General features: G+C 41.4%; 1 protein-coding gene across 7 annotated transcripts in view; it reads right to left on the reverse strand.

The window, feature by feature from the left end:
- Nucleotides 1-18,954, reverse strand: part of RBM6 (RNA binding motif protein 6) — a 110,149-nt gene that overhangs the window by 38,697 nt on the left and 52,498 nt on the right. For 6 of the 7 annotated variants that reach the window (XM_034997667.1, XM_034997668.1, XM_034997669.1 and 3 more), the window contains one exon: nucleotides 16,890-16,963. The exons of the other annotated variant lie outside the window; for it this stretch is intronic. In XM_034997667.1, coding sequence (XP_034853558.1) covers nucleotides 16,890-16,963 — 74 coding nt within the window. The remainder of the gene's footprint in view (nucleotides 1-16,889; nucleotides 16,964-18,954) is intronic. 7 annotated transcript variants of the gene reach the window in all.

The following is an 18,954-nucleotide window of genomic DNA, read 5'->3' on the forward strand; positions in this document are numbered from 1 at the left end:
CATTCCCTTCTTTGCTACACTGGCAACTTTCTTTAAAAAAAATATGAAATAATTTCAAACACACAGAAAATTAGAGAATACAATAACAAATATCGATGTACTGCTACCCAGTATAGTATTTTTTTTTTTTTAAGATTTTATTTATTTGACAGAGAGAGACACAGAGAGAGAGGGAACACAAGAAGGGGATTGGGAGAGGGAGAAGCAGGCTGCCCGCCGAGCAGGGAGCCCAATGCGGGGCTTGATCCCAGGACTTTGGGGTCATGACCTGAGCCGAAGGCAGACACTTAACGACTGAGCCACCCAGGCACCCCAAGTATTTTATTAATACTTGGCACTGGTTGGGATACAGGGAGAACAGATAAACTCAAACACTGCTGGTAAAAAAGAATAAATTGGGAAACTTCTAGATGGCAATCTGACTACATTTACCAAGTCATAAAATATACTTACATCTTTTTTTTTTAAAGGATAATCTTTTTTTTTTTTAAAGATTTTATTTATTTATTTGAGAGAGAGAATGAGAGAGAGAGAGAGAGAGCACGAGATAGGGGAGGGTCAGAGGGAGAAGCAGGTTCCCCACCGAGCAGGGAGCCCGATGCGGGACTCGATCCCGGGACTCCAGGATCATGACCTGAGCCGAAGGCAGTCGCTTAACCAACTGAGCCACCCAGGCACCCAATATACTTACATCTTAATCTGGCAAGTCTACCTGAAGGAAATTCACCTGAAGTAACTAAGGATGTGTGACTATTTAGCTACAAGGGCATTCATCAGCGCATTGTTTAATAAAACAATGACAGACCTCAAAATATCAAATGAAGAACTAGTTAAATCATGGTGATTTATATTACAGAGCATTATAGACCCACCAAAAATGATATGATAAAAATGTATTTAATGATAAGGAAATATGTCCACAACACTTGAAATACAAAGGTTATAAAATCATATGTACAGGGGCGCCTGGGTGGCTCAGTCGTTAAGCGTCTGCCTTTGGCTCAGGTCATGATCCCAGGGTCCTGGGATCGAGCCCCACATTGGGCTCCCTGCTTGGCCGGAAGCCTGCTTCTCCCTCTCCCACTCTCCCTGCTTGTGTTCCCTCTCTTGCTGTCTTTCTGTCAAAAAATAAATAAAATCTTAAAAAAAAAATGTACAAGATTGGGGTGCCTGGGTGGCTCAGTCGTTAAGCGTCTGCCTTCGGCTCGGGTCATGATCCCAGGGTCCTGGGATCGAGCCCCGCATCGGGCTCCCTGCTCGGTGGGAGGCCTGCTTCTCCCTCTCCCACTCCCCCTGCTTGTGTTCCCTCTCTTGCTGTGTCTCTCTCTGTCAAATAAATAAAATCTTAAAAAAAAAAAAAATGTACAAGATTATCCTACTTTGTAAATATAGTGATTATAGATGATATGTGCACAGAAAAATCTGAAAAGGCACACAACAAAATAACAGTACTCTAATCAATATTTATATAATATGTCATATAACAAGAGAAGAATGCACATCCCTTTCAAGCTTACATGGAACACTCACTAATACAGAAAACATTCTGGGCCACAAAACACAACTTAACAAATTTAAAAGAATAGAAAATCATACAATGTATGCTCTCAGACCATAAAAGAATTCAGCTAAAAGTCAGTAACAGAAAGATAGCTACAAATCCTCAAATACTGGGGAGATTAAACAGCACATTTCTAAGTAACACATGGGGCTAAGAAGAAATCTCTCAAGATAATTTTTTTAAATTTGGAACTAAATGAAACTGTAAGCACAACTTAACCAAATTTGTGGGATGCAGTGAAAGCAGTGCTAGAGGGAAATTTATAGCACTGAATGCACATAGTAAGAAAACATCTATAGATCTAAAATTAATAATCTAAGCTTCCACCTTAGGAAACTAGAACAAGAAAAGCAAATTAAATCCAAAGTAAGCAGAAGAAAAGAAATGATAAAAATTAGAGCAGAGGGGTGCCTGGCTGGCTCTCTTGTCAAATAAATAAAAAAGAAAATCTTCAGTCAGAAGAGCACGCACTTTTGATCTCAGCATTGTGAGTTCATGTCCCACACTGGGTGTAGAGATTACTTAAATAAATAAAACTTAAAAGAATTTAGAGCAGAAATCAATGAAATTGAAAACTGGCAATCCATAGGGAAAAATCAATGAAACCAAAAACCAGTTCTTTGAAAAGATCAATAAAATTGATAAACTAGACATCTAACTAGGCTAAGAAAAAAAGAAAACATATGTTACTAATATCAAAAATGAAATAGGGGCACCACTACTGACTTCACAGACATTAAAAGAATAATAAAGGAATATTATAATTATATGGCCACAAATTTGATAACCTAGATAAAAACGACCAATTCTTTAAAAAAAAAAACACCATCTGCCAAAACTCACACAAAAAGGAAAAGACAATCTAGATAGGCCTATACCTATTAAAGAAATTGGATCAATAATTGGGCGCCTGGGTGGCTCAGTCGTTAAGCGTCTGCCTTCGGCTCGGGTCATGATCCCAGGGTCCTGGGATCGAGCCCCGCATCGGGCTCCCGGCTTGGCGGGAAGCCTGCTTCTCCCTCTCCCACTCCCCCTGCTTGTGTTCCCTCTCTCGCTGTGTCTCTCTCTGTCAAATAAATAAATAAAATCTTAAAAAAAAAAAAAAGAAATTGGATCAATAATTAATAATCTTCCAAAACTAAAAGCACCAAGCCCAGATGGGTTCACTGATGAAGACTACCAAACATTTAGAAAGAAATTACACTAATTCTCTATAATCTCTTCTAGAAGATAGAAGTAGAGAGAGTACTTCCTAACTCATTCCCTGTGGCAGGCATCATCCTAATACCAAAATCAGACAAAGACAGTATAAGAACTACAAACCAATTATCTCCCATGATTGTAATGCAAAATCTTCAACAAAATAATATCAAATCAAAACCAACGATGTATAAAAGGAATGATACACCACAACCAACTGGGATTTACTCCAGGTATGCAGGACAGGTTCAACATGCAAAAACCAATTAATGTAATACATCACATCAATAGGCTAAAGAAGAAAAAAAAAAAATCACATGATCATATCATTAGATGCAGAAAAGCATGTGACAAAATCCAACACCCACTCATAATGAAAACTCCCAGCAGGGACGCCTGGGTGGCTCAGTCGTTAAGCATCTGCCTTCGGTTCGGGTCATGATCCCAGGGTCCTGGGATCGAGTCCCACATCGGGCTCCTTGCTCAGTGAGGAGCCTGCTTCTCCCTCTCCCTCTGCTGCTTCCCCTCTCTCTGACAAATAAATAAAAATCTTAAAAAAAAAACCAAACCCACAAAAACAAAAACTCCCAGCAAACTAGGAATAGATGGGAACCTCCTCAACTTGATAAAGAACACTGAAAAAAAAAAAAAAAAAAAAAGAATAGCAGTACAGAGTTTACTGGAGATGTTAACTCTTCCTTTTAACTTGTGTTTTCCACTTTTTCTACAGAGTGAATAACAACCACACTGAAGAGCAGATGCGGTGGTGAGGAACTAATGTAAGTAACTTTGGAAAATAGAATTTTGATTATATACTCACAGGCTGAAGACAAAAAGAACTGTACTGCCCTACTGCACTCCAGTTTTTCACAGGGGTAAGAATGAACAATTCTGAAACTACTTTATGTGTACTCTAGGACTGAGAAAATAAGTAAATACATTGTAGATAATGAGACCTAGGGTTTTCACTGCTAGGGAAGGGAATTATAATTAAGGCTGAGGTAAAGCTGGATGAACTCTGTGGTACTGGATTGGAATTGGAATTATCATGAAATCATGGTTTTTAATATATATGACATATACTTTTTAGTTCTGTTCACTAAATAAATAAGGGAGAAGGGATGGCTCTTCCCCATAGTAGAATTCTAACAAATGTGTAAGGAATGATGGAAATAGCAAATTACCATTACACAAACCCCACAGTAATAACTGTTACAAACAAGACTCATTGGTGGATGGGGCGCCTGCGTGGCTCAGTCGTTGGGCGTCTGCCTTCGGCTCGGGTCATGATCCCAGGGTCCTGGGATCGAGCCCGCATCGGGCTCCCTGCTCGGCGGGAAGGCTGCTTCTCCGTCTCCCACTCCCCCTGCTTGTGTTTCCTCTCTCACTGTGTCTCTCTCTGTCAAATAAATAAAATCTTAAAAAAAAAAAAAGTGTATCCAATAATAAAACTGTGTTCTTTCTTTAAAAAAAAAAAAAATTTAATCACAAGAAAACAGACAAATCCAAATTGAAGATGTCCTATAACTGACAGTACTCTTAAGAAGTCAAGGTCATGAGAGACAAAGCCTGAGGAACTATCACAGAGAAAAAAGGGACAGGACAACTGAATACTACATGTGATCCTGGATTGCATCCTAAACCAGTGGGACAACCAGCAAAATGTGATAAAGTTCTGTACATAATATTGTATCTATGTTAACTTCCTGGTTTTGATGACTGTGCTATGAAATGTATCAGTGGGGGCACCTGGTGGCTCAGTGGGTTAAGCAACCGGCTCTTGATTTCGACTCAGGCCATGGGGTGTGATAGAGCCCCACGGCAGGCTCCATGCTCACTGGGGAATCTGCTTCTCTCCCTCTCTCTCTTCTCAAATAAATAAATACATCTTTAAAAAAAATAAGAAAGAAATGTACGAGTGAAGAGTGGTATTCCTTTTCCTTTAAAAAAAATATTTTATTTATTTATTTTTTAAAGATTTTTATTTATTTGACAGAGACAGCGAGAGAGGGAACACAAGCAGGGGGAGTGGGAGAGGGAGAAGCAGGCTTCCCGCTGAGCAGGGAGCCCGACGCAGGGCTCAATCCCAGGACCCTGGGATCATGACCTGAGCCGAAGGCAGACGCTTAACCATCTGAACCACCCAGGTGCCCCTCATTTATTTATTTTAGAAAGAAAATGCGTGTGTGCAAGCCAGGGGAGGGGCAGTGGGAGAGAGAGAGAGTTTCAAGCAGACTCCCCGATGAGTGTGAAGGCCGATATAGGGCTCGATTTCATGAGCCATTATGACCTTAGCCAAAATCAAGAGCCAGACAACTGACTGAGCCACCCAGGCACCCTTGGTATTCCTTTTTTTTTTTTTTTAAACTTTATTTATTTAAGTAATTTCTACACCCAACATGGGGCTTCAACTCACGACCCCAGGAGAGGCAGAGGGAGAGGGAGAAGCCGACTTCCCACTGAGCAAGGAGCCTGACATGGGGCTCAATCCCAGGACCCCAGGATCATGACCTGAGCCGAATGCAGATGCTCAACTCACTGAGCCACCCAGGCACCCCTAAACATTAAAAACTTTTAAACAGTCTCATCCCACTGGAACATAAGGAAATGTGTCCATTTTATTCATTATTAAATGTATACTACCTAGCCCAGGTCCTTGCACGTGGGAGGTGCTCCATATCCACCATGTTAATAGAAGTTAAAATGAGTTGCTTCTGTTATTTCCAATGGGATTCCAGATGGATCAATCAGTATTACCCGGCAGAGTAGGTCCCATTTACAGCAAAGTGCTATTATATTAAGATAAAATATATGCATTTTTTACTTTGAGTTTAGTCTCTATAACTAGTTCAGACTGCTGGCTCCAGTTACTTGGCTCTGTAAAATCTTCTAAAATAAAGCTAAATGAAAAGATGATCCAGAGACTTCAAATGTTTGATACATTATAACTAAGGGCTATGAAAATCAGCACCCACATTTAAAATATTCCCTGGAAAACTATCTGACATATGAAGTACAATTTGTTTAGAGAACTCTCAACTTGTTTGGTTTTTCTAGTAACTGCTACCAAATGTGTGTAATCTGCTGCCCACCCCCATATCCCACAGGTATGTCTCCTGAATAAGAGTATCTTAGTCAAGTCACAGGCTGAATCTAAAAATCATCTTTGATGGTCAATACCTCAAACAGGTCTCATTCCTTTTTAAAAAAATTATTTAATTATTTATTTGTCAGAGAGAGAGAGAGAGAGCGTGTGAGCGAACACAAACATGGGGAGTGGCAGGCAGAGGGAGAAGTAGGCTCCCTGCTGAGCAGAGTCCAATATAGGACTCGATCCCAGGACCCTGGGATCATTACCTGAGCCAAAGGCAGCCACTTAACCGTTTGAGCCACCAGGCAGCTCCCCATTTTTTTTTAAAGATTTTATTTATTTTATTAGACAGGGAGGGAGAGAGAGAGAGCACAAGCAGGCAGAGAGGCAGGGGGAGAGTAAGAAGCAGCTCCCCACTTAGCAAGGAGCCTGATGAGGGGCTCGATCCCAGCACCCTGGGATCATGACCTAAGCCGAAGGCAGACGCTTAACCATCTGAACCACCCAGGTGCCCCAAACAGGTCTCATTCTAAAGCTCCTCTCCCAAGGGCATAAACTAGGCCTGGGACTGCTACTCTGGAGTGGGGGCAGGAACAGTGTCTGCACTCTTGCTATACTTCTAATCCCACCCACCACTCCCAACTCTGTTAGGACCAGGAAGAAGGCAAGGAGAAAGATGATTCATTAAGAGACAACCCATGGCAAGATGGGTCATTCTCTCTTTGGTTAACCACAACTCCTATCCCTTTATACCAGGGTTTCTCAACATCAGCACTACTGACATTTGGAAGCAGATAATTCTTCATATGGGAGCTGTCCTGTACATTGTAGGATGTTTAGCAGCATCCTTGGCCTCTACCCAGTAGATGCCAATAGCAACAACAAAAATGTTTCCAGACACTGCTGAATGTCCAATGGTTAGGGAAGGGAGAAGAGGGTGTCAAAACTGCTTTCCCCCTGTGCCCCCCACTGTTAAGAACCACTGTCTTACAAAAACATTATTAGGCCAGTGTCGTCGTCCCCGCCGTCCACCCCGCGCCCCCCCCCCCCCCCCGCCCCCGCGCTGCTGTTGCTTCTTGGTTTAATGCTGACTAGCAAGTAGTCTCTTTGAGTATCAGGCATCCAAATGTCAGCCCTCTCATGGGAGAACACATTTGCTGGTTTACTGAAAAGCCCCACAGAAACTTTGCAGTGCCCAGGAGTGGGAAGTTTGAATCTGTCCCTATTTCCTGTTCCTCAACCTCAACCCCAACCTCAGCCCTCCCCCTGCTGGAACACTGACAAGATAGCTTAAGCCCTAGACACCTTCCAAAGCATCCATTCAACCCCAGACATTCACATACCTTCCCCTACCAATGAGCACCTCTAACCACCAAAAGAGGGTCTGGTGGGAGGACAAGTCAAATGATGCCTCTTTCCAAGAGAAGGGGACACTGCTATTCAAAAATCTCTGCATTCAAATTTGGTAAAGTGTTAACATTTGATGAATCTGGGTACAAAGCATATAGGTATTCTTTGCATTGTTTTTGCAACCTTTCAGTTAGTCTGAAATAATTTTTTTTTAAATGAACCTCAGTTAGTTAAATGTCTGACTCCTGATTTCAGCTTGTTTTATTTTTATTTTTTTAAGATTTTATTTATTTGACAGAGAGAGAGAGAGCGAGCACAAGCAGGGGCAGCAGCAGAGGGAGAGGGAGAAGCAGGTTCCCCGCTGAGCACAGAGCCCGACGCGGAGCTTGATTCCAGGACGCTGGGATCATGACCTGAGCTGAAGGCAGATGCTTAACTGACTGAGCCACCCAGGCACTCCCAGCTTGAGTTTTGGTCTCAGGGTTGTGGGATCATGCCCCATGTCCAGCTCCACGCTAGGCGTGGAACCTGCTTGGGATTCTCTCTCCCCCTCTGCCCTCTCCCTCCTTGCTCGCATGCATGTGCTGTGTACCCGCTCTCTCTCTCAATAAAAAAAGCACCTCAAACAACAATCTTATTGGAGTAATAAGGATGTTCTACAACTAGATTATGATGATGGCTGCACAACTTGGTAAATTAACTAAGAACTGTTGAATTGTACACTTAAAGTGGGTGGATTCTATGATCCGTAAATTATCACAATAATTTTTTTCTTAAAAAAAAAAAAAAAAAAAAAGGACCCCTGTATTCCCCTTGTACTACAGGTTAAAGATGACAGCCACAATGTCAATGCTGCTGGAAAGAAGCCTCTGAGGAAGATATACAGGGAAGGAACCTATCCCAGCAGTGAACTGATCCTCACCCCACCTCCCACCCCAGCCCACCCCTGCTTTGAGCTTTGGTTAACAATTCTAGGAAAATAGGAAAGATCCACATTGGTACCTACTAACCATCCGATTACAGCAATATCACCTCTAAAAACCAGCCCAAGGATTTCCTAAGTGGAGGCTTTATTTAAAATCTACTTCCAATAGTTCTTATTAATTTCTAACTGTATGGATACTAAAGCAGAAAGCCCACTCAAGGGGCTCCTGGGTGGCTCAGTTGTTAAGCATCTGCCTTTGGCTCAGGTCATGATCCCAGGGTCCTGGGATCGAGCCCCATATCGGGCTCCCTGCTCAGCGGGAAGCCTGCTTCTCCCTCTCTCCCTCCCCCTGCTTGTGTTCCCTCTCTCGCTGTCTCTCTGTCAAATAAATAAATAAAATCTTTAAAAAAAAAAAAAAAAGCCCACTCAACTCTACTGAGCAACTACCGTGCACAAGCCACGTGGTCACTTCAACTGTGGTGTGTTACTCAATTCCAATCATCATCTTCCAGATTTTCAGCTTAAGTGTTCTTCTGTGGTAAGCAGATACCATTAGCAAAGAAATTCTTCTTACATTTTAAGATTGAAGTTCTAAATCTCTAGCTTCCAGACAAATTGACAGACACCTTTTTTTTTTGTAGATGAATCTGTGTTTTATTTTAGACCTGGACTCATTCCCACTGGACTGGGACCCTGAACTAATTTCCATGCTAATTTTAAAAACTTTTTTTAAAAATTGAGATACAGTTCACATACCATAAAATTCACTCTTTTATTGTGCTTTCTACAATGCAATGGGTTTTAGTATATTCACAAGGTTGGTCAATGAGCACTACTATCTAATTCTAGAACATTTCATCACCCTGAAAAGAGACCCTATTACCCATTAGCAGTCACTCACTATTCCCTCTTGAGAGCACTTATCCCTAAGTGGCTGGTAACCAATAATCTACTTTCTTTTTTTTTTTTTAAAGATTTTATTTATTTATTTTAGGGAGAGAGAGAGTGTGAGAGCAGGGGGAGGAGCAGAGGGAGAGGGACAAGCAGACTCTACACTGAGCATGGAGCCCGATTCAGGGCTCAACCTCACAACCCTGAGACCATGACCTGAGCGGAAATCAAGAGTTGGATACTCAACTGACTGAGCCATCCAGGTGCCCCCAATAATCTACTTTTGTAATAAACTTCTTTCTCTTTTTTTTTTTATAAAGATTTTATTTATTTATTCATGAGAGACAGAGGCAGAGGGAGAAGCAGGCTCCCCGCGGTGCAGGGAGCCCGATGCGGGACTCGATCCCAGGACCCTGGGATCATGACCTGAGCCGAAGGCAGACGCTTAAACGACTGAGCCACCCAGGCGTCCCAACTTCTTTCTCTTTTACTTATTTTCCTTTGGAAATAGCATTTATACAGATTAAACACAAATTTCACTTAGTCACAGAATTTGGTAAAATATACATTATTAGGATATAACATTAGCATTGCTAATCTCATGTTGTGAGATTAAAAATAATTATTAATCTAGATAAGCTTATCCATGATTATCAAAATCATACCATCAATGCTCTTAACAGGAAATAAGTACACATTATATATAATATATATCTATCTCATACATAAATGAGTTAGAAGGTGAAACAACAGCAGCTGAACACTTGGCATGGGAAGAATGAGACACAAAGACACTTATAACCTCCAAGTTCAGGGGGTGTGTGGGTGGCTCAGTCAGTTAAGCATTTGCCTCTGGCTCAGGTCATGATCCCAGGGTCCTGAGATTGAGCCCCATGTCGGGCTCCCTGCTCAGCAGGGAGTCTGCTTCTCCCTCTGCCTCTACCCCTCCCCCCCAATTCGTGCTTGCTCGCTCGCTCGCTCTCACTCTGCTAATAAATAAATAAATAATAAATAAAATCTTAAAAAAAAAAATAACCTCCAAGTTCAGCTCAGATGGAGAAGATGCCTAATAACACTGAATGCCACAGGTAGCCTAAGAGAATTCTGTGATGGGACGACTAGCAGCAATGCTAGGCTCAGAAACAAGGCTCCCTCCACCCCCAGGAGGGCTGGCATGGCCACGATCCTCTCTTCCCTCACATGCCTGGACGGATGCCTGTGCACTCATCCCGCAGACAATGTTGGGATAGATGCTGCCCAGCCTTTTTCACTTTCAGTCCGGGCAGCCCAGTCTCACGATAGAGGTAATGGCACCAGCAACAGCACCATCAAAACTGGCTGCCAAAGATCTACCTGCCACCCAAAGCAGCACTACCACTTCTCAGGCATCCCTGAGTCCCAAGAGGCGAATAAGCAATCAAGGAAAAGGAAGACAACCAGGCAGAGTCCAGTGTTAAAGAATCACTCTCTTCAGTACCTCTTCTGGTAGTGAGCACCCACCACAGGCTGACCACTGTACCAAGAGTTTCACAGAGATTAATCTCACAACTGCTCTGAGGGGGTTACTATGATTATTCCTCCATTTTACAGATGAGACTCTGAGATTGAGAAGTTACAAACGAACTAGGAAGTGACAAAGCTGGAATTCTAAACCTCTCAGTGCTCCTAACACCCTACACTGTCTGGAAGTATACAAAATCATAAACCAAAGTTAAAATCAAGATCACAAACTGAACCGTGCCTTTGTATAACCCCTTAGATAGTTAATTAGAATTATACATATTCTGCTTGTTTTTTTCAATAACTGTCTGTAATCAAGTTCCAAAGGCCACAAGACTGAAAATTAGCACTTTACACAACCCCGTTTTTATAAAAAGTACAGACATTAACTAAAAATACCAGATGAAAGAGGAGGTACAACATCAAAGACAAGACTAAAATACATAGGCATAGTTCCAATTTAGAACAAATTAAGAACTAAATTACTTCAATCTGGAGAAATGAACCATGTTATATACATGACAAAAATAATTATAAACCTCATCATAGGAGACACACTGGAAGTTCCCCTTAAAACTGACAAATGAGGGGTGCCTGGGTGGCTCAGTCAGTTAAGCGTCCGACTCTTGATTTTGGTTCAGGTCATGATCTCGGGGTCGTGATACTGAACCCCGCATCGAGCTCTGTGCTAGGCGTGGATCCTGCTTAAAATTCTCTCCCCCACCCTCTGCCCACCACTCTCGCTCACATATGTGTGCACTCTCTCTTAAAACAAAAAAACTACCAAATGATTCAAGAAAATTAAACTGACCAGTTTAGAGCACCTCTTGTAATTATTGCAGAAAGTCTGAGATATGGGTCTGAGATATGGTAAAGCCAGGGGCTGGTCATCAGAGCTTAGGGTTTTAAGGCCACAGGCTAGGGGCACCTGGGTGGCTCAGTCGGTTAAGCTTCTGCCTTCAGCTCAGGTCATGATCCCAGGGTCCTGGGATTGGAGCCCTGCATCAGGCTCCCTGCTCAGCAGGGTGTCTGCTTCTCCCTCTGCCCCTTCCTCTACTCGTGCTCTCTCATTCACTTTCTCTCTCTCAAATAAATAAATAAAATATTTTTTAAAAAAGCCACAGGCTAGGTTTGGTCTAACCATACTCCACGTCCCCCATGTGGTGTGTCTGGCTCTTTCTCTTGGGAGAATTTAAGATTCAACGGCTAATGCAGCAGAAGCGCCTAGAGACCTGGAAGCAGTCCCCTGAGAATCAGTCCCAGTCAACAGGCTAAATGGGAAATACTGTTGATACAAAAATAATCCCCCTGGGTACTGCCACCAAATCCCTTTTTAGCCAGATACCCCAAGAAGCCAAGACTGAAGCTGCTGTCACTTAAGACTTTCTTGTTCCAGTCAGATGCAAAGTTGTTGTGATAATAACAACTATGGACTCAGTGTTCACTGTGTGCCAGGCCCAGTTCTAATCGCCCTACATGCATTAACTCATTTAATCCCTAGATGTGTGAGAGGACACTGGGACACAGAGACATTAAGCCACTTGACTAAATCACACAGAGAAAGGTGACAGAACAGGAATGAAACCCCAGGCAGTCTGCCTCCACATATTTAATTACTAAGATATACTGCCTCATGCCATTCAAGACTCAATTACTGGACAGGTAATTCTCTTAAATCCCGAGAGCAAGAATTTTCAGTAACTACTGATTTACACTCATTTTAGAATGCATTTTCCTTTCAATTTCCCACCAATAACCTCTACTGAGGACAATCAGAAGTACTGAAATTGAAGTTTCCAGGAAGAATGGCATAATTCAAGACATAAGTTATATAGCTGAGCCCTCGCTGGGATGCCACATTCTCTTCAGTGAAGTAGTTTTGGGGTGTGGGTTTAGGCAATAACACAACCTTGCAGGAATTTATAAAGATTACTGCTTTTTTGTTACTCGGAATGTACACAACTTAAATACTGAAGTGTTTCATACAGTAATGCTATCAACCTGAGTAAGATTCCAACAAACTAGGTCTTCACCTATTTTTTCCACCATGGCCTCACAAATAAGTCTTCCAAATGTCCACCCTCCAAAACATACGCTTTCTGTTGATCTCATTTTAATCAAAAGACAGACACCATTTCAGATTTGGCTTCCTTTACATTATTTTCAGAACCACCTTGGACATCCTGGTATCTTCAAAAACCCAAATTCTCTTAACTTTGGTGACACAAAAAACACTATTTCCTAAAATTTCATCCCCCTCTGTACCAGCAAAGGCCAGTGTCTCAAAGAATTTTCACGTTAGGTGATAATGGCATCTTTTCTTTCCACTTCATAAAGTCAGGCTGATTCTGTCATACAGCCAAGTCATCTTTGGCTAAAGAAGGCCACCAAAGCTAAGACAGCTGAAGTAAAAATTCCAGAGAAATGAATTCTTCCAGAGCTATCCTTTATAAGGGCATTTTAGTAAACATTTGGTTGAATGGGAACAGACAACAAACATCACACCTGCAAATGGAAGAAAGTAAAATGCTAATTTCTGTAGACCAACTGACAACAGCTTGAAAGAGCTAGTACTGGGCAACCACTAAAAGGGATTGATACTCTAATACAATGCTTCTTAGTCCCCTAAGTCCCAGTGCAATGGCACACACAGCAAAAGGAGATAATATTCACCCTCAAACCGCAGGGACTTGGACAACAAAGAAAGCCCAGGGTATATGACACTGCTAGAAATACTTTTCCCAGTAGGGGTAAAATAAAAACCCCTGCCTCACAGTGTTTGCTGGCTTTCTAATTCTAGACAGACACGGTGAAGGTATGCTGACAGATCTCTGCTGGAAATGAATTGCCCAGACAGCTGCTGGCTAGGTTTTGCCCTGAGGAGTCTTCTTGGCCACAATGCTCAGTACTGTGGTAGAGAGTCTACTGTCTGATGTCTCCATGAAGGCCCTGGAAAAGGGCTAGAGGGGCCCTGGTTATCATCCAGGACAACCTCTTGCAGGCACACATATACCATAATATTTGATAAAGCAAGCTGGCAGAAGGCTCCTTTATTCCCTTCCCCTAGACTTGTAAGTATCAGTCAATGATAAATAAAAAGACATTTCACATCAAGAATCAGGATAAGCAAATAATTGTAAAAAAAAAAAAAAAAAAAAAATTTCAACCCAAAGCATTCGATAGAAACCTCCTCAGAAGCATATACACAGACTCTACTCGGAGGTGTCCAGCAGATGGTGACTCAGAATCTATACCAATCTGGTCTGTAAGTAAAACCCGGATGGTAGGAGAATGAATGAATAGACAAAGACATTCATCTTCCATGAACACCTGCTTTATGCACTCTGAGAAGGACTTCTTTCACATTCTTACATCTCTCCTAAGATTTTGTACTGTTACTGGGCACCTGAACCACATCCATTTCCTTAAAGAATATCTAGATATAAAAATAAATTGATTTTCCTAGAATTATGATTGGAAATTACTTGACATGCAGAAGGGAGAGGGAGTAGGAGATGATCATCTAATTTCAAATGCTTACTAGATACCAGATCCTATGCTAAGTGTTCTGTACACATTATTCACCAAATGTAATGTCACTCCTCAAGAAGCTCACCTGACCACCCCATGTAAAATTGTCCCCATCATGCATTCTTTCAATACCCTGCTCCATTATCTTTACAGAACTCAGCACTATCTTATATTGTTTTATATTTGTCTACTTGCTTATGCTCTATCTCCTATCACTAAGACAGAAGTTATATAATGTCTTGTTTACTAAAGCATCTCCAGCATCCAGAAAGCTGCCTGACACACAGCAGGCATTCATGAACATATGCTCTCATTTAGTCCACACCAGAGCCCCATGAGGTACTGGTAACAGAGGGAACTGAGGCTGAGGGAGGTAAAGAAACCTGCCAGAGACAACCCAGCTAGGAAGTAACATCTGACTACAGAACCTACACTCCTCTTTGCCATGCTATAGTACCTAGGTACAAAAATTCCCCTGGAGATCCCATTCTCAAAAGTCTTTCCATCAAAATGACTTGCACACATCTTATTGGGGTTAAGATTATTAGAAGGATGCTGAGTGGATCATAAAATCTATACAGTTCAGGAAAAGGATTCTGTTGTGTGGCAGTGCTATAGCAATATGTCCTGTGTCCCATGACTAGGGGAAGAATAAAAAGCTAGGAAAGGAGGTTGACTGAATAAGGATATGGTGCTACCTTCTTTAGGAATTATTCCAGTGAATATTAAAAATGAGATCATACAAAAATTTGGAATTTGAGAGAACACCCCATGGGATCTATGAATACCACCATAATGTCTGTCACTTTCTTGGTCTAAGCTCCTGGAAGACAGAGGCTGTCTCTTATTTGTACTTCTACGCAGAGTACCTTATGGTACATATGCATAAGGACAGCTACCTGTCAAAACATCCTATTTCACCCCGAAAGAACTTTGGCACAGCTCGTGCTTTGTTCTGGTATCTCATTCACCGGGCAGGAGTCGGTCAACAGGGACTTGGGAGCCCTAAGAATGTTCACAGAATGTGTGGGGAGGGTGGGAGTAGAGATGTTGAAAAGCCATACCCCCTCAATGAATATTTAATGTAGTTTTAGTACATTAAATGTACGAAATGTACATGTAAATTTAGAGTAAATGAATATTTTCCAGATATGGCTCCAAAAGAAACCCTGCCTAGGATAAACCTTGTTTTTAAAGAAGGCTGTCCTGGTTCTATTTAACACGTCATCTTTAAGGGGCTAGAAACTTCAGGCAGGGTTCTTTGTTGGGACAGAGGGAAGAGGCAGTTAAAACACAATATTGTTATTTTTTAAGATTGAAGATCAAATAGCTCTGATAAAAAGTAACACCCCTCTAGGAGAAACACACAGTTGGGAGAATGGTACAAAAGAGAACGGCATGGCATGTGCCATGGTTCCCCCATTTATGTTTCCACCACCCATAGTATTATTTAGCACAGTGATCGCACAGTGACAAAGGCCTTAATGATTATTTAGTGATAACAAGACGTTCATGAATTAAATGAGTGTTCTCAAATTAGGATAGTCAGAATGGAATCAACCATAAGCATAAAGATTGGGACCTTCACTCTCCTCTCAAAATATTGGTAGGTGGCACAGTTTCTAACATAACTAATATCTATTAAATGACTGGCTTAATGATGGACAATGAACAAATCAGTCAACAAGAACTCTGTCAAGGGGGTATGGTCCTAATCCAGTCATTCTCTGAGGATCTAACAGTATTTATACTACTAACAATAGGTATGGATACGTCAAATTTTCCTCTAATTAGTGCTTGTTCCCAAAGGATTTACAGCATGTTATTTCCATACCCATAAGGGGAGAACATGGCAAAAGAAGGGAAAAGGTGAAGTGTAATGAGCCATGCTGAATGGAACAAAGCTGATGAAAGGGATCAGGCTCTAAGAGAGGAAGAATTGTCATGCAACACTACTCTTCTCTGGCAGAGCCTTAAGGGCTCTTACCCTTAAGGGCACACTGCATTCACAGTTAAGTACAAGCAGTGGATACATAAAAATCAAACTGTATCATTAAGCTTCTTTCTTCCACTTTACAGATGAAGGAACTAAGACACCACAAAGAAAATAACTTTCCCCAAGGAAACACCGTGACAAGAAGGATTCTATCCACTTCATAATTCCTTCCAAAACTACCAGGCAGGATTCAATTAAAAGTCCAAATGACAGTTCTAGGTGGCAAGCTGAATACAGCTAGATGTTTTAAACATAAGGTAAGTATAGATTCAGATTCACCAGCTCTGACTATATGCAGCCAAGAACTTGAGTACAAAACTCCAATTTGTAAGAGAACCATGATGAAGGCAATACACACGAACAAGCCATTCCTCTTTCCCTGATGGCCGTCCTGAGAAAGCAGCACATGCAGGCAGGACCTGAGTGACACAGGAGTTGCCATCAGTGGTCTTCACCCTAGGTCTGGGTATAAGTACTGAGCTAGAATTCCTGTGCCAGGCAGATCCTTGAGATCACAGACAGTCAAGGATCATTCTCTGCATTAGGATCTCCTTATCTGTCACACTCCAAACCTGTCATTTTTTCCCATCTACTATCTTTGTCATCTAGTCCAACTGCACATGGGCTCTAGTTTTTAAAATACACTTGTGTCCATTAACTCTTACAGAGAAACCCTCCCAGCTTCTTCTGAAGTTTCTCCTCACAATCGCTTTCTGGTTGGAATGTGGTATACTCCAAATACAGATTTCTAGTACCTTTCCAAAGTTCAATCATTTGAAACCCTCCCTCCCCATACATAAAAAATATATCCTTCCAGCATCATTTGACCGAAGTATAAAGCAACCTGGTTGGCCTCCATGCATCCGATGGCATCTTCCAAGAGTGAAAACTCCACGCAGACATAGCCATAGTCGTAACCTGGGGACAGCATTTAAATACAGACGGGAGTGGTGTTAGTGCCTTGCAAACACAAAAGACACACTTAAATCCCCTGTTTCTGAACCCCTTAACATAAGCCCTCCCAACTAGACCCTCCCTCCCCTATACTAGGCAAAGCTGCTACCCCAAACAGAAAAAAGTACTGAAGGAAAATCTGGATGTTTCTGGGCTTTGAGAGTCATTCCAAAATGGTTTTTTCTATTAACCAAGAAGATCTGCCCTCTTTAGCACTGATGGTCTGGTGAGGGTGCCCCAGAGTTAGGTAATCCCAAAGAAAGTTCAAGTGGGGACCCAGAACATTTCACCACAGGCTGAATCTTCTGGAAAAACAAAGTCAACAAGAACAGGAAAAGTATCTGGGAAAAAAAAAAACAACAACAAAAAAAACGTATCCCGAGAGGAAGGAGAAGCAATTATCCCAAAGCTATGCTAATAGTCACCACTTTTCAAGCAGAAACCACCTTCAAAGACAGAAGTGCTGCTGACAGACTGAGGCAACTATTCTGTTTGGATACCACAGGAGGCTTCTGGTTGGCAGGGGACAGACCATTTCAGGTCTCCTCTTTTTTTCCTTGTTTCAACTCAAGTCATAAACCAGCTTAAATCTTTATGAAAGGAAGAAGGTGTAAAAGCATAAATAAGTACAAATAGCTGGGTCCAAAATTGTGCTTGTGCACAAAGACTGGCGGTAGAGTAGGCTGGGGGAGAGATAGCAGTTGTTAGCAATCAGTACAAGTTCAAGAATCGTATAAACCACTGGAGTTATAGGACTCTTCACCTTTCTCCTAAGCAAGTGTCATGTGCAACTCTCATGACCCATGAGATTGGGAACTCATGGGATTTACAGGCTGCTGAGTTCTAATACGAACCCATCCTATAATTTCCCGGATACTGGTACCACATGACTACAAAAACGCACTTGGCAATACAATGCTCCACAATGGCTTCCACGCTTCCTCCACTGCCTCATAGGATAAAGAAGCTCATCTTTAGGAGTGATGCTGTGCAAATGAACAGCAAGAAAAAGATGCAATTTGTTCGGATGAGAAACCAAACTCAGGGAGGAGAAACAACACAAAACCCAGGCCAATTCTGAGCACAGAGTATATATAACAATAGGAAACTGAGTATCATTAAATCCAGGTATCAAAGACCAAAAAAAATAAAAAAACAAAACAAAAACTAGAGCAACAGAAAATATAACTTAAAAACCAGACCGAATTTGGTGAGATGGGTTGGATTCCTTGTCACATGGAAGGAATGGCCTGAAATGTTTTGTTATGATGATAATAAAACTGTGACCTCAGACTTGCTAAACTCCAAGTTAAATACTCCACTCTTACAATGGTATCGGCTGATTCTTGCTTAGAATTTTAGGAAATGACCAGGAGGAAGAAAACAAATCTGCTAGAAATCCCAGCATCACCTTAGGTTGAGAGAGAGATTTTTCTATTTGATTTTACAGCTTTGACCAACACAGATTAAAACTAACCACTGCAACCTCTACTTAAATTTACCACAAAATCAGCCTCCTCTGATTAGTAACTATTTGAAGAAATGAAACTACTTTAAAGAAACAGTATATGTATTTATATATATCCTATTAACAATAGAAATTGTTTTGTTAGTTAATTCTGTTCAAGTGGATTTTCTTTATCAAACTCAGTGAAATTCTCCTACAGAAACTTTCTGCATTTTGGGGACCCCTGGGTGGCTCAGACTCTTGATCTCAGCTCAGGTCTTGATCTCATCAGGGTCATGAGTTCAAGCCCTGCATTGGGCTCCATGCTGGGTGTGGAGTCCACTTTAAAAATAAATAAATAAATAAATGAAAGAAAGAAAGAAAGAAAAAGAGGGAGAAAGAAAGAAAGAAAGAAAGAAAGAAAGAAAGAAAGAAAGAAAGAAAGAAAGAAAGAAAGAAAGAGAAAGAAAGAAAGAAAGAAAGAAAGAAAGAAAGAAAGAAAGAAAGA

Source organism: Mirounga leonina, unplaced genomic scaffold (genome assembly GCF_011800145.1).
Source record: "Mirounga leonina isolate KUSES-001 unplaced genomic scaffold, KU_Mleo_1.0 Mir_94, whole genome shotgun sequence".
Classification (NCBI taxonomy): domain Eukaryota; kingdom Metazoa; phylum Chordata; class Mammalia; order Carnivora; family Phocidae; genus Mirounga; species Mirounga leonina.